The sequence below is a fragment of the Typopeltis vanoorti genome, chromosome 13 (genome assembly GCF_054136105.1).
Source record: "Typopeltis vanoorti isolate ZY-2024b chromosome 13, IOZ_Tvanoo_1.0, whole genome shotgun sequence".
NCBI lineage: Eukaryota > Metazoa > Arthropoda > Arachnida > Uropygi > Thelyphonidae > Typopeltis > Typopeltis vanoorti.
In genome coordinates this window covers 51,900,094-51,914,841 of record NC_143561.1, presented here as the reverse complement: position 1 = coordinate 51,914,841, position 14,748 = coordinate 51,900,094, and the positions used below count along the sequence as shown (strand labels likewise).

Below are 14,748 nucleotides of genomic sequence, written 5' to 3'. Positions count from 1 at the left end.
CTAGCACATTCTAATGTCTGAGAATGGTTATAAGAACTGTAAAATAACAAGAGTAGTTTTCATAGACTTAACTGCTGCTTATGATACGGTTAACCACCACATCTTGTTAAGTAAACTGTACAAAAAGTCCTTGATTTTCAAGGACAATGTAGTCAGAGGATTCAGAAGAGCAACCTCCCTCATGGCAGTGTTCTGACCCCAATGCTTTTTAACATCTCTACAAATGACCAGCCTTTTCCCAAAGATACAAAAAGTTTTATCTATGCTGATGATCGTGCCGTTGCCACTCAGGCAGATCATTTTGAGAGTGTAGAATAAAAGCTCTCCGAAGCACCGATTGAACTCAGTCCTTACTATAGTGAAAACCAATTGAAACCTAATCCCCTAAAAACCCAAGTCTGTGCTTTTCATTAAAAGAATAAACAATCAACAAGAAAACTACAAATAACTTGGGAGAACACTTAGATCATTGTCCAACCTAAATATTTAGGGGTAACTTTAGACTGTACTCTCACTTATGAAAGACATTGTATAAATACAAAACATATGGTAACTACAAGGCATAGTATTCTTCAGAAACTATCCAGCACTACTTGGGGAACACAAGTTCAAACAATAAGGAGCACTGCCTTGGCTTTTTATGTTAGTTGCAGAATATACATGCCCTGTATGGTATAGATCCTGCCATGCCAAGCAGGTGGATGTCGCCTTAAATGAGACATGTAGACTCATTACTGGTTGTTTGATACCGACACCTCACGAAAAAATTTATTGTTTCACCGGCATAGCACCTCCAGATATTAGATGCGAGTGGTGTTTAGAAATGAGAGACTTAAGGTATCCATGTCTACAGACCATCCTCTATTTGGATATCAACCTGCCCATCAACAGTTAAAATCCAGGAAAAGTTTTCTTCATACCACTGAAAGCCTTACTGAACCACTCCAAAAATCAAGACTAGCCACATGGAAGACAAGAAACAGTCACCTTACAGATTGGGTTGTACCATCTGAAAGTCTTCCACCAGGCCACAGAGAAAACTGGACTATTTGGAAAACTTTAAATAGGCTGCAATGTGGTGTCAGATGATCCAAGGACAATGTAAAAAAGTGGGGACTGATATGAATGTGGGGAGGAGCAAACTGTGGCCCACTTCTTGAACTGTAGGTTATATCCCTTTAGTTGTACAGTGGACAATTTGATTAGTGTGACCCCTAATGCTTGTGATTTGGCCAAATTCTGGGCAGCAAAAATTTGATGAACCTTCTAGTGTACTTTTACTCAGTGTATTTATGCTGTAAATTGTGTTTTTGTTTTTTTTCTTTTTAATTCCAATAAATAATCAATTTTTTGTAAATTTATGTGTATTTGAACTATGTTGCTTCTGACATGCATAGATAAATAAACTAATGAGCACCTTCAGTGGAATTAATTTCTCTTTCTTTGAAAAAAAAAAAAAAAAAGTCGAACCTTTTTTTTAAGTTAACTCATGCATGGGTGTGTATGTGAAAGAGTATATAGGAAAACCTCGCTTAACGCGAATTTGATATGCATGATAATCAGCTAGTGCAATTGAGTGAAATGATACTATTTCCCACTTTAAGTGAGCGATTAATCAGTTAAATGCAATTTTTTTATGTTACGCATAATTTTTTGTCGCTAATCATAAGATTGATGTTTTGGATTCAATTTAATGGACTTAAGTGTGTAATTTTGGTATATTATTGGAGCTTTATTAGCGTGGTTAGTGCACTAAAGTGTTTTATAACATAATCTATGTCGGGAAGTCGCTGCTAGATGAATTCGTAATGTGTAGTGTTCGTGCAAGCTCCAGATAAGATAAGTATCATTTTCAGTTATCGATACAAATTACTTAATATTGTGTAGTTTTGTTTTGTTTGCCTTGCGTATTTTAGTGCGTCTATTTTGGTGTGTTATAACGTATAATTTGACAAAACACGTTGAAATAAGTATGGCACCTGTGCGAAGGAAAATGGCGGCCAGTAATGAAGGTTCGCCATCGTTATCAAAGAACGGTAGCATAAAAGAAATGAGTCAGTGTACTACCTGTGAAATGTACGCTTTGCGGAGTGCGGTCGGAGTGTGGTTAGATGATAATAAAGGATTGAATGTGTGTAGAAAATGTAGGGAGAATGAGGAATTGAAGTGTATTTCGGATCGTGAGTGTGATATTTTTGTCAACCTTCAGAATGAAGGAATTAGGGATATGACAAGAAACGGCAAGGTTGTACATGAAAATTGTGAGAGTGTGAATGATAGTATAAATGGTTTCTCAGAGAACAAAAAAGATGAGATAGATGCATTGAGTGAGATCGCGTTGTTGAATAGTGCGATAGAAAGAGCAAAACAGCAGCTAGAGTGCATGAACAAAAGTAGACTGAATGAACCAACCAATAATAAAAGGTATGACAGGAAAAATAGACGTATGAATGTGAACATGAACAAAATGAAGGATAGAGTGCTGTATGGAGACTCGTTAGTACGAGGTGTGTTAGTAGAGGATTTGACAAAATCGTACCAACCTGGTACGACCATAAAGGACGTAACTGAGTCTATTAGAGAGCAAAAGGAAAGAGTGAAAGAAATGATTGTTGTGGCAGGTACGAATGATTTGAAAGGAGATAAAATGGAAATGATAGAAGACCTGAATGAATTGTTTGAGGTAGCAAAAGAAAAGAGTGAGAGAGTTAGAATGATTAGTCTTTTGCCACGGTATGACAGTGAAATGTTTAAAAGGAGGCTATAATTGCGAATGACTTTATGCGTGGGTTATGTATGACGCGTGGTGTGGAATTTGTGGATGTGTGGAGTGAGTTTGATGGGCGAAAGGATCTATATAAGATGGATGGCTTGCATTTGAATGGTTACGGTGTAAGAAGACTTGAGAAAGTGTTGCTGAATGTAGTGGATGTGCAAATTCAGGGAAACTAGATTTGTTAAGGGGGGGGGAGTAGAGATACAGTCCTTATAGAGGCAGTTGAATGTAAGAATGAATATAATATGCCAGAGCAAATAAGGACAACAAATCTGAGTGGGATAGTTAATATAAGGCATCAAGGTAGGGTTGGGGCTAATGGGGGTCTTAAATTCATGTACACTAATGCTAGGAGTATTAGGAACAAGAAGGAAGAGTTTTTGGCCATGGTTGGCATTTCCAGACCACAGGTTATAGGTATTAGTGAAACATGGTTGACTGTAGATGATATAGCTAGTGGGATTGAATGTGATGGGTATAGTGTGTTCAGGAATGACAGAGAGAATAAAATGGGGGGAGGAGTATTGTTGATGATAGCTGATGAGCTCCAGCCAAGGAGAATAGAAGTTGAATTGCAGGATAGAGAAAAGAGCACATTTGAGGCCATTTGGTGTGAGATTGTGGCTAGCAGAACTAAATATACAATTGGGTGCTGCTATAGACCAGGTGATGGAAAAGATGGTGGTGACAGTATGCACAAGCAAATAGAAGAAATGGGTGGAAGGAGGGTGATTATTATGGGAGATTTCAACTATAGTCGCATTGATTGGAGTGAGGAGAGGACACACGGGAGGAAGGAACTGGATTTTATGCGGTTATTAAGGGATAACTATCTGCGACACCATGTAATGGAAAATACTAGGGGTCAGAGAGTGCTTGACCTAGTAATTACATCTGAGGATTTGGCTGTAACAAATATGACCACATTGCCACCAATCGGTGAGAGTGATCATAGGGTCTTAACTTGGGAGGTGGCTAAAGGTGTAGAATTTTCAATTAAGACAGGGTACATGTGGAATTATCGGGCTGGAAAGTATGACAAGCTTAGGAGTTTGATTGGTTCAGTGCCATGGCATGTACAACTGCAAGGACTAGAAGTTGATAGTGCATGGGAGGTAGTTAAGAAGTGCTTGCATGAAGCAATGGCTGACTGTATACCTAGAGTCCAATTAATAAATCAAGTAGGGGTTAAATGGATGAATAACACCATTAAGCTTGAGTTGCAAAAAAAGAAACAACTATGGAGGGAATTTAAGGAGAAGGGTGACCGGCAGGCACATGAACGGTATAAAGCGCAGGCCAGAAGGGTGACGAGTGTGGTAAGAAAAGCAAAAAAGGATTACGAAAGAACATTGGCCATGCAGGCTAAAGAGAATCCTAAACAGTTTTTTAGATATGTAGCAAGTAAAAGGAAAAATGTACATGGCAGATTGATTTTAAAGAATGCCGATGGTAGGGAGGTAACTGAATCAGTTGAGTTACTGAGTGAGCACTTTGCAAAAGTATATCATCCAGGTGGTGACATTGCAGAAACGAATAAACCAGTAGATTATACGGGAATTGTGGTTAATGAAGTGGAGGTGAGTAGTCTATTGCATGACCTCAATGTCAATACATCTGTGGGATTGGATGGTATACCAGCTCGTGTTGCACGAGAAGCAGCTAAAGAATTGTCAGTACCCTTGACCATTTTGTTTAATTTGAGTCTCGGGTCTGGGTTAGTCCCGAGGGGGTGGAAAGAGGGGAAAATAGTTCCACTGCATAAAGGTGGTTCCAAGACTGCTGTTGTAAATTACCGACCGATTAGCATATCAGGAATCATTGTCAAGGTCTTAGAGAAATTAGTCAAGAAAAGAATACAGGATTGGATAGATGAAAATGGGATATTGTATGGGGGACAACATGGTTTTGTGAAGGGTAGATCATGCCTCAGTAACTTGCTCACGTTTTATAACACAGTGATGGCTGAACTGGATAGGGGTAATGGGTTTACAGTGATACTACTGGACCTTGCCAAGGCCTTTGATAGGATACCACATGGAACCCTAATCAGTAAACTGGAGCAGATGGGTATAGATATAGGGTTGGTGAGATGGATAAGAGGGTGGTTGAAGGAGAGATATCAAAGAGTGGTTTATTCAGGAGTGGAGTCTAAAAGACGTCTTGTGACTAGTGGAGTGCCACAGGGCTCTGTTCTTGGACCACTGCTTTTCAATTTGTTCATCAATGATATTGGAAAGGATCTGAGAGGAAGTGTTCACTTGTTTGCTGATGATGCAAAGTTGGGTAGAGCAATTGTGAGTGCACAGGATGTCAAAATTTTACAGGATGATTTGGATAGTTTGGAGGACTGGGCTAGGAAAAATGGATGTCATTTTAATGTGGCGCAAAGTGTAAGGCTATGGACTTTGGGGTGAAAAGAATAGTAGCAGTATATCGCATTGGTGGAACCATACTCCAGGAGATTGATGAGGCCAGGGATTTGGGAGTGTTGGTGGATAGGGAATTGAAGTTTAGGGGGCACATTGCAAAAGTAACTAAAACAGCTCACCAAATCACTTGGCTTCTGAAAAATACTTTAACATGCAGAGACGAACAAGTTGTTGTTCCTCTGTATCGAGCCTTGATAAGACCCCATCTGGACTTCTGTGCCCAGCTATGGGCACCAGGGTTTCTTCGTGATGGGGAGGAAGTGGAGAGGATCCAGAGACGAGTGACCAAGATGATAGCAGGTCTGTGGAATGAACCTTATGAGAATAGGTTGAAGATTTGTGGGTTGCAGAAATTGGACGATAGGCGAAGGAGGGGTGATATGATTGAGACATTCAAATTACTGAAGGGTTTTTATAAGATTGATCCAGAAGATGTCTTTGAAAATATGACTGGTGGTGGGAGGACTAGAGGCAATGCATAGAAGCTGGGCAAGAGTGTGGTTGACAAGGGTGTTAGAGCTAGGTTCTTTACTTGGAGAGTGGTAAATGAGTGGAATAAGCTTCCAGAGTCTGTTGTGGGTGCTACAACCGTGAATGAGTTCAAGGCAAGGTATGATAGATACTGTGTGAATGTTGAATAGTTGTTCTTGACATGATGTTAGGGCCTCCCTCGATGAGTCTGTCGACTCCTTGGAGTTTCCCGGAACAATAATAATAATAATAATCAGCATTGAACGGAAAAGCTGGAAGTCATTAAGAGAAATGAAAGTGGTGTTAGTAATATAATGACTGTGCAAGACCTGGGATACAGTGACTCTACAGTTTGGACTATATTAAATAGGAACAAAGAAGAAGGAAAGTTGCTGCTGGTTCTTTAAGCATGCAGATTATCCAAAACAGAAGCCATTTGATGATCGAGGTGGAGCATTTTCTATCACTCTGGATTGAGGATTATAACTAAAAAAGAATACTGCTTAGTACAAAGAATATTCAGGCAAAAACTCTCAATATATTTACCTCATTGAAAGAGACCAAATTTCCAGATGAATATGAAAGCCTTACTGCGAGTTTATGTTGGTTTGACTGTTTTTAAAATCAAGCTGGGCTGCATAAAGTAAGAACAACTGGGTAATCTGCTAATGCTAATAAAGATTCTGCAGCCAAGTTTCCTGAAGAATTGAAAAGGATAATTCAGGAGGGTGATTATGACAATCAGCAATTATTCAAAGTCGACAAAACTGGTCTCTTTTTGAAGCGTATGTCAACAAAAACTTTCCTAGCTAAAACTGAAGCATCTCACCCAGGATACAAAGTATCTAAAGAATGTCTTTTATTGTTATTTTTACACTTTTATTAGGAGGCAATGCGTAGGCTTTAAATGCATCTCTATGGAAGTTTATCATGTGCAAAATCCAAAATTAGTGAAGAAATTAGCACAATTGGAAAAGAACATAGATTTAATGAACTGGATAATTAAGATGTGAGAAACTTGCTTGATTCCCATTCAGAACAGTTAAGCGAGAATGATCTCCTTCAACTAGAAGAAAACAGCATGCATATGAAGAAGATAAGGAGTGCAAACAAGAAGAGCTAGTTTTCAATCACAATGAGTATGCTAAGGAAATTTTGTTTGATGCTGATCCTGATATGGAACGAAGCTTTGAAGTCCTCCAAAGTCTTGATAAAGCTATCGCAAATTGCATGAGAAGATGAAAAAGTCAAGCACGATTCAAACATCTTTACTTGATTTTTTTTTTTTTTTTTTTGTAAACAAGTAGCTCAATCAAATATTTAGATGTTAAGTAAAAATTTAAGCAAGTGATTTTATTAACTTCGATAATTTTATCCTCTAATATAGCTTATACTGTTTGTTTATTTGTTTTTTTTTCCAAATTTACACTAACTGATGGATGAATTAGTTAGCATAAATTTGGGGAAAAAAAAAACCGTATAAGTTATATTAGAGGATAAAATCAATGAAGTTAATGAAAATCACTTGCTACTTAACATTTAAATATCTGATTGAGCTACTTTTTTTTGCAAAAAAAAAAAAATTAAGTAAAGATGCTTGAATTATGCTCGACTTTTTTACATATGTGTGTGTGACCTAATATTTATCTGCTTACTTCCTCTCATTGTGATGATTGAATAATAACTGATTGCATGACCACACATGCACTTAAATTTATCAGTGTATATACAAGTTAGGATATAAGGGGCTGGTCCCTTGAGAAGGATGTATTCATCTTCTTGCTGAAAGACAAAAACTAACTAAATTGAAAATTTATCCCTATCATTTTGACAAGTTTAATCATTGTATTGAATTTTCTTGCTATTTAATAGCTTATTATTAGATGATAGTAGAAAAACAATTAAAATAAGTCAGGCTTCACTCGCTTAAGAATGACATCCTATCTTGCATCCCAGGATAATTCTTGAGCCTCTGTAGCTCAGTCAGTGTAGATGAAGCCCTTTGTTCGGAAAGACCTGGGTTTGATTCCCATCCATGATATGAGGAACCTTTATCTAGTCTCTTTCTACTAAAGGTGAGTTAGCTAGTCTCATATGGAGGTAGAGGGATTTTTCATCCCTCAGAACAGGCAGACCGGTCCCGTGAACACACACACTCATTTACAGCCGTGAATACTTACAACAATATGTGGAAGATATAGGGCCCTCACCACGTGTCATTATGCCCATAGTCAACCATGAGTCACATCATGGTAGCCAACCTCCCAGATAGGAGATGACACACGAATGGGAGGAAAACTCTGTGTGTCACTGTCCATTATTCACATACGTATAGAAATTGTGCTTCTATATTACTTTGCTGTGAGCATTAAATTATCAGAATTAGATAATTAGAAAATCTTAGTGTCATACTGTATAATAAAAGTCACTCTATTTCACAATGGAATTGAAATCTCAATTATACTAGCATGGATGTTAGTATAAGTCTTTAGGTGGTATATTTTCATTTGTCTAATGGGAGAATGCACACTACCAAGTCTGCTAATATTGAAGGATTAAAGTGGCTTGGAAAATAAACATTTTTGTACTCCCCCCATCTTATCTATATTCTCTGTTTTGCATTTACCTGTATTCAACTCTCAGTTTAGCTTATATGAATTTCTTTAGCATCAATGCTGTGAAGTTTTTGCCAGGACTTTGATAGTTTTAGTTAGTGAACTATAAGCTGCCAAATTATAACAAATTATTACTATAATAGTTTGCTGTAGTGAGTTGACCATAAATATACCATAGGTTTCTGACATTTGTAGAACTGCTTATTATTATTATTAACACGAGATTCAAAAGGCACATCATGGGAGGTTTTAGAACTTATACAATCAAACTCATTTTACAACTTAACTGTGCTTTAAACTCATTCCATGTTTCTGCATTCACCACAATGCCAGGCAATGCATTCCACTCACCAGATACTTTCCATGCAAAGAATCTGTTCCTTATGCTGCTGCTCACATCCTCCTTGTACAACTCCTAGGGATGATACTGGAATTTGATTCTATGAAATCCTAGTAACAATCCTTTACCAAATTAAATGTCTCAATCATATCCCACATGTTGGTCACACCTTAGTTGGTCTTCTCTGAACCCTTTTCAATATATCCTCCTCATCACCATGAAAACCAGAAGACAAAATCTGTAGTGAGTTGACTATAAATATACCATAGGTTTCTGACATTTGTAGAACTCCTTATTATTATTAACACCAGATTCTAAACCTCTTTATTTCTGTAGGTTGAGGTCCTCTGCATCATTGCCATAATCTGATGTGATGATTTCACAACTTGTGCAGTGTGACCTCTGAACTTCAGATCCTTGTCCACCATCACTCCACATTCTCATGTCTCCTCAATTTCCTCACAAAATGCATAGTTTGCATCCCATTGTTGCCTACCAAATTTCAGAATCTTACACTTCACAACATTGAACTGATAGTTCCACTCAACTGCCCAGTCATACAATCAAGTCTGTCTTTAAGGTCACAACATCAGCATTATGGTTTTGCTGATGTTGATTCCTTATCACTCCCCAATATCACTTAAACCCATCCCAATACTATTAATATGCAAATTAAATCACAAAGTTCCCCAAGTCCCCCCCCCCCCCCCAATGGCATACCACTCGCAACTTTATCCCTCTGGGATGCTGCACTCATTACACAACTTGCTGATACCTATCTGAGAGTCAGTTGCCTATCCAACTCACTAATCTCTCATGATCCAGTCTGCTGCAATTTAGCTATCACCTTTGACGTGGAATCTATCAAAAGCCTTTGCATCATCTAAGTATGCCATGTATGTGCATCTCCATTGTCCAATATGTTCATCACCTTGTTATGGTACTTAAGCAAGTTGGTAAAACATGCCCTCCATTTAAAAAACCATGCTGACAACCACAACGAATACCACTGTTATCAACCCACTATTGTATCCTATATCTCACCAACCTCTCCAGTACCTTAACTACAACTGCAGATATACAGATCAGCCTATAATTTGTTGCCTTAGCCTTATCAGCCTTTGTGAAGCAGAACAATTTTGCTTTCCTTCCACTCATTTGAAACTTGTGCTGTTGCAAGACTCTTGTTAAGCAGGTAGGCCTAGGCCGATGCTAACTTTCTGGACCATTCCCTCATACATGTAGTGATATGTCATCAATTCAATTCCTCTTGCCTTATTGACATTTAGCTTACTTAACTCGTCATATACCACTTGCTTGCTCACTATTTTAAGTCTTCTCTCATTTCATTCTTTACACTTGAACTTCTGATTTCACACTAAAGATAAAACCCTCTGATGAACTGCTCACTGAATACCTTGATTATGTCCTCTGCAGCAAATACCAATCTCCCACTTTCATCCATTAACAGAATCTTACCATAACCATTCTTCCTTCTACTTGTCACATATCAGAAAAATTCACAAGGGTTTTTCTTGTCCTGATTTGCTAATTTCTGCTCATACTGCAGTTTTGTTGCTCTTACCAACTGAGTCACTCTCTTGGCCTGCTCTTTATCTCTTTATATCTTCATGCAACTGATTATTACCATTATTCCTCTTGTGCTGCCTCTAAAGCGCCTTCTTCTTTTTCCAGATTTCATGTTTAATCTCCTCATTCATTCATTTTCATATTCACCTACCTTATTCAGCTTTTTGACCTTAAGAATGCATTCACACATTGATGCTATTATGTATTTCTTTGTCATTTCCCAAACAGCATTTATTTCTTTTCTGCTCAACTCCTCATTCCATGCTATAGCTCCAAGCTGTATCTATGCTTGTTATAATTACTAACCTTGTAATTCCACATATTTTCTTAGACTCTTGAGCCTTGTGTGCCCTTCTTTATATACTGCCTAAGAAAGTTGTCTCAAGAAATTTATTTTTCTTTTTTTCCCAAATACTATCTCTTCATTCCAATCAATACTGCCATAATTCAAGTCATCCATAATAATCACCCTACTCTTGTTCACCAACCCAAGTTGCTTATACATTTCTTCATCACTACCCTCCACATTCCCTGACCTATAGCAACATCCAAGTAAATAACTCTTAAATAATAAAAAATCCTCCTCTTCCTTCCCCCATTTTAACAAGTTTGGATCATTAGGAGATCTGATGTATTTATTTTTTTAGGATTGTAGACAAAAGAGAGCAAGATGTAATTATTTTAATTGCATCATTCGAGGTTTAGCATCTGAACGTTCTGCTGTAATCAAGATAAAAGCCAGACTATGGATGACAGGACTTGTGCAGGTAATAATCATCAATATTCCTTTTAAAATACTAAATATAATTCTCATTTGAACAGAAATTTAGAATATTGCAATATGTGCAATAGTCAGTATGATTTTCAGCTGATGATCTTGAAAGCTGATATTTCCTGCAAATATGTTGTGGGGGGAACAATGTGGCAATATGGAATTTCTAACCTAAATTCTTTATGTTGGGAGAGGAGGCATGGCTTAATGAAATGAAGGTTATCTGATTGCGCATCAGGAAATGTAGTAATAATAAAGCTGATTATGATGCCTGGATGTTTGAGTATAAATTTTTTATTAAAGTTTTAGATTGAATAGAATTTCTCCTGGAAGCAGAGTTGCCTATGTAGGGGTGGGTGATTATATTATATATTTGGCAAGCTTACATGTGGGGCTCCTGTTTTCAGCTATTGGGCATGGGGGGAGGGAGGTATTGATTTTGAATTTCTGAGGCCCTCTGTATCCTGGTGGCTTAACACTATATGTTTTTTTTTTTTTTGCTCTTGGCCAAGAAACAACTATTCTTTAATAATTTATAAACTTTTTTCTTATGAGAATTAATGGGATTTTAATTCTGTAACCCGATGTGCAGAGGAATCTATTAGCATATGCATCATTTTTCTATTGTATTATGTGTTTTCCATTATGATCACATTACCTTTATCTGCTTTTGTTAAAATAATTTTTCTGTTGTCGTAGGATATACTGTGAAAATACTAGTGGTGGTGGTGGTAGATGGTGGTGGTGTAGATGATGAAAGTAGTAGTGGAGACAGACTTGTGGAATAGGTGCCCTCCCTCGATGAATCTTTGGACTCCCTGGAGGTGTCATGTAATAATAATAATAATAATAAATGTTTTTTTTTTTTTTTTTTTTTTTTTTTTTTGAGGCTGCTGTTTCTTTTTTGTGGAATGTTGCTCTTAAGAGGTTTGGATTTCATCAAGATGTTGGCAATATCCATCCAAATATTGTTAGGCTCTGTGGGAGGTAGATTATAGATTCCATGTTCAAGACTCATCATAATTTCTAAAACTGGTACTTGTCTAGGAGTGATGGCAAAGTTATGGTTTGTGCTGAGGATCTTGACTGCCTGTAAATGGCTACTACCATAAATTCACCACTATGAAATCTTGTCATAGTCATGGTGGGAACACTTTTTGCACTGTTGGAGTGCTTCGATTTTTTTTTTTTTTTTTTTTTTTTTTTTTGTAAATTCTTTAGTTATTGCATTTTCAAAAATATTGGAAGGGATAACAGTTTTGGATTTAATAGTTCAAATAATTCTTCAAAGATGTGATAACTGTATTGATTTTGGAGAGTTAGCATTAATATGAGTACAGACTGTTATCACCCACACAGTCGGTGATAACAGTCTGTACTCATATTAATGCTAAACCTACTGTGTATAAATATGTTTGACTTTGACAGAATAAACAATGAGTGGAAAAAACATTAGAGGAGTAGATTTTTGATGTCTGATGTGCGGGTTTTTAATAGTTGATATAAAATGTGATTCAAGGATTTTTGACTAGTAAATTTAATAGTAGTTAATAGTTTTACTACTATAATCAATCAGTTTATTTTAAAGAGGTCCAAAGAATCAGCTAACTAGGTAAGTCAACAGTTTTCAAAACAAGGGCAATACGCTAGGCCTGCTGCCATCAGTATTGCCATTGCTTCATTTACTTCATTAGAAACTGTCTATTATTACTATTGTGGAAAGGGAAAGTCATGTCCTTCTCTACAGAACAAGACTTGGGTCTAACCATTGATGCACCACACGAGGAACTTAATTTTAAGCAGCTTCTAGCAATTTTTAAACATGTAGAAAATCTGCTTCACACAAAATGGCCAGGAAAGGTAGTAGTTCATGAAATAAAAGAAGTTGATACAGATGACTCTGAACTCTTAGAACTTCTTCAAGACAGCGCTAGCGAAATAGCAACAACTGCTGAAGATAATCCCCTTACTGACCACATTGATTATCAGGAGGTTCGTGCATGCAAAAAGTGCAAAACTGCGGCCTCTGAACCATCAAATGCGGATGTAATGGAAGAAGATGGCTCTGTCCCAGCCTCTCCTACCTCCTCAAGGGAAAAGATACTCCCAATTATTCTGCGTGAAAAGAATAAATGGATGTTCCTAAGGACTACGATGTACAACTTACAGATCTCATACAGCCAAGCAAAAAATGTCACAGAAGGCATTAAAATCCAACCCAGAACAGTGATGGATTATCGATGGTTAACCTCTGAATTGAACACCAGAGGTATTCAGTACCACACTTTTTCACCGGGATCAGAAAAAAACCTCAAGGTAGTGATTAGAGGTGTATGTGAACTTTCCACAGAAGAAATCACTGCAGATCTACACCAGCAAGATTTACCACCCGTAAAGGTCAGCAGAATGACCAAGAGAGACAGGACTCCAATGCCACTGGTGTTAGTAGAGATTAGTCAAACCTACAAGCACATATATGATCTGACGTACATCTGTGGACTGAAAATCACTATAGAATCATTAAGAAAAAGGGCTTCAACAGGGCAATGCCATAGATGTCAGAAGTTTGGTCACACCCATAAAATGTGTAGGGCTGAATGTAGATGCTTAAAATGTGGGGTCAGCTACCCAACAAATACATGCTCTAAGTCAAAATCCACCCTGGCTAAATATGCCAACTGTGGCAGTCCTTACACTGCCAACTACAGAGGATGCACGTACAATCCAAGAAATAGAAAATCAGAAGCAGAAACATTTTCTTCCTCACCTATGTCAGAGACTACTTCACAGTTTCCTGTAGTTCAATATAAAAGGTCAGATGCCCTTCAGAAGAAGTCAGAGGTTCCCAAAAGATAACTTCGCATCAACAATCTAGGACATATGCGGATGTAACTTGTCCTAAACAGCCATCCTGTGAACAGACAACACCACACACAAATCTGGCAGCTATCATTACCTCTTCTCTCACAAATATGCTGTTAGATTTTAGCAGATCCAACCCATCACCTTCTTCTACCAAAAGTTTCCTAGAGGATACCCAAACCATCATTTCAGCACTCACTAATGAACAATAATAAACTAAAACCAGAATCTCTAGAGATCATTGCATGGAACGTGAACGGCCTGCAGAGTAAGATATTAGATACTTCAAAGGTACTTCAAAATTTCGTCAAAGACATCAGCCAGATGTCCTTTTACTAAATGAGACGCACCTAAGACCTTCAGACAACCCCAAAATTGTGCATACCAACTGTACAGAGCTGATAGACTATCCCACAGAGGAGGAGGTACAGTAATCTTCATTAAAAATTTCATCTGTCATCACTCCATAAACATCCCTCCTACCACCAACCTCGAGGTCACTGGCATTGAGATTCTCACGAGTTCTGTCGGCAAATTAAAAATCTTTGCAGCATATCATCCTCCACAAAAATCATTACTCTGCTTGGACTTGGATTTGAATGCCTTATTCGATACCGGAGAGCCTATCATTGTGGCAAGTGATTTAAATGCCAAGCATTCAGCCTGGAATAGCCGTTCCACCAACAAAAATGGACAGATACTACAAAACTATGCTGGTTTCAACAACCTTCTTGTAATAGGTCCCGCTGATCCCACCCATCACAACACTTATGGGCGGGCTGATGTGCTGGATATAGCCATATTGCAGCACATCAGACTCCGATACAATTTAATGATGATCAACGATCTATCATCAGACCATAACCCAATACGATTAAAATTGGGAATCT

General features: G+C 37.7%; 1 protein-coding gene across 1 annotated transcript in view; it reads left to right on the top strand.

The window, feature by feature from the left end:
• Positions 1 to 14,748, top strand: part of LOC150100151 (integrin alpha-PS1-like) — a 573,942-nt gene that overhangs the window by 472,992 nt on the left and 86,202 nt on the right. Inside the window, exon 24 of the mRNA XM_090402382.1 lies at positions 10,872 to 10,991. Coding sequence (XP_090258508.1) covers positions 10,872 to 10,991 — 120 coding nt within the window. The remainder of the gene's footprint in view (positions 1 to 10,871; positions 10,992 to 14,748) is intronic.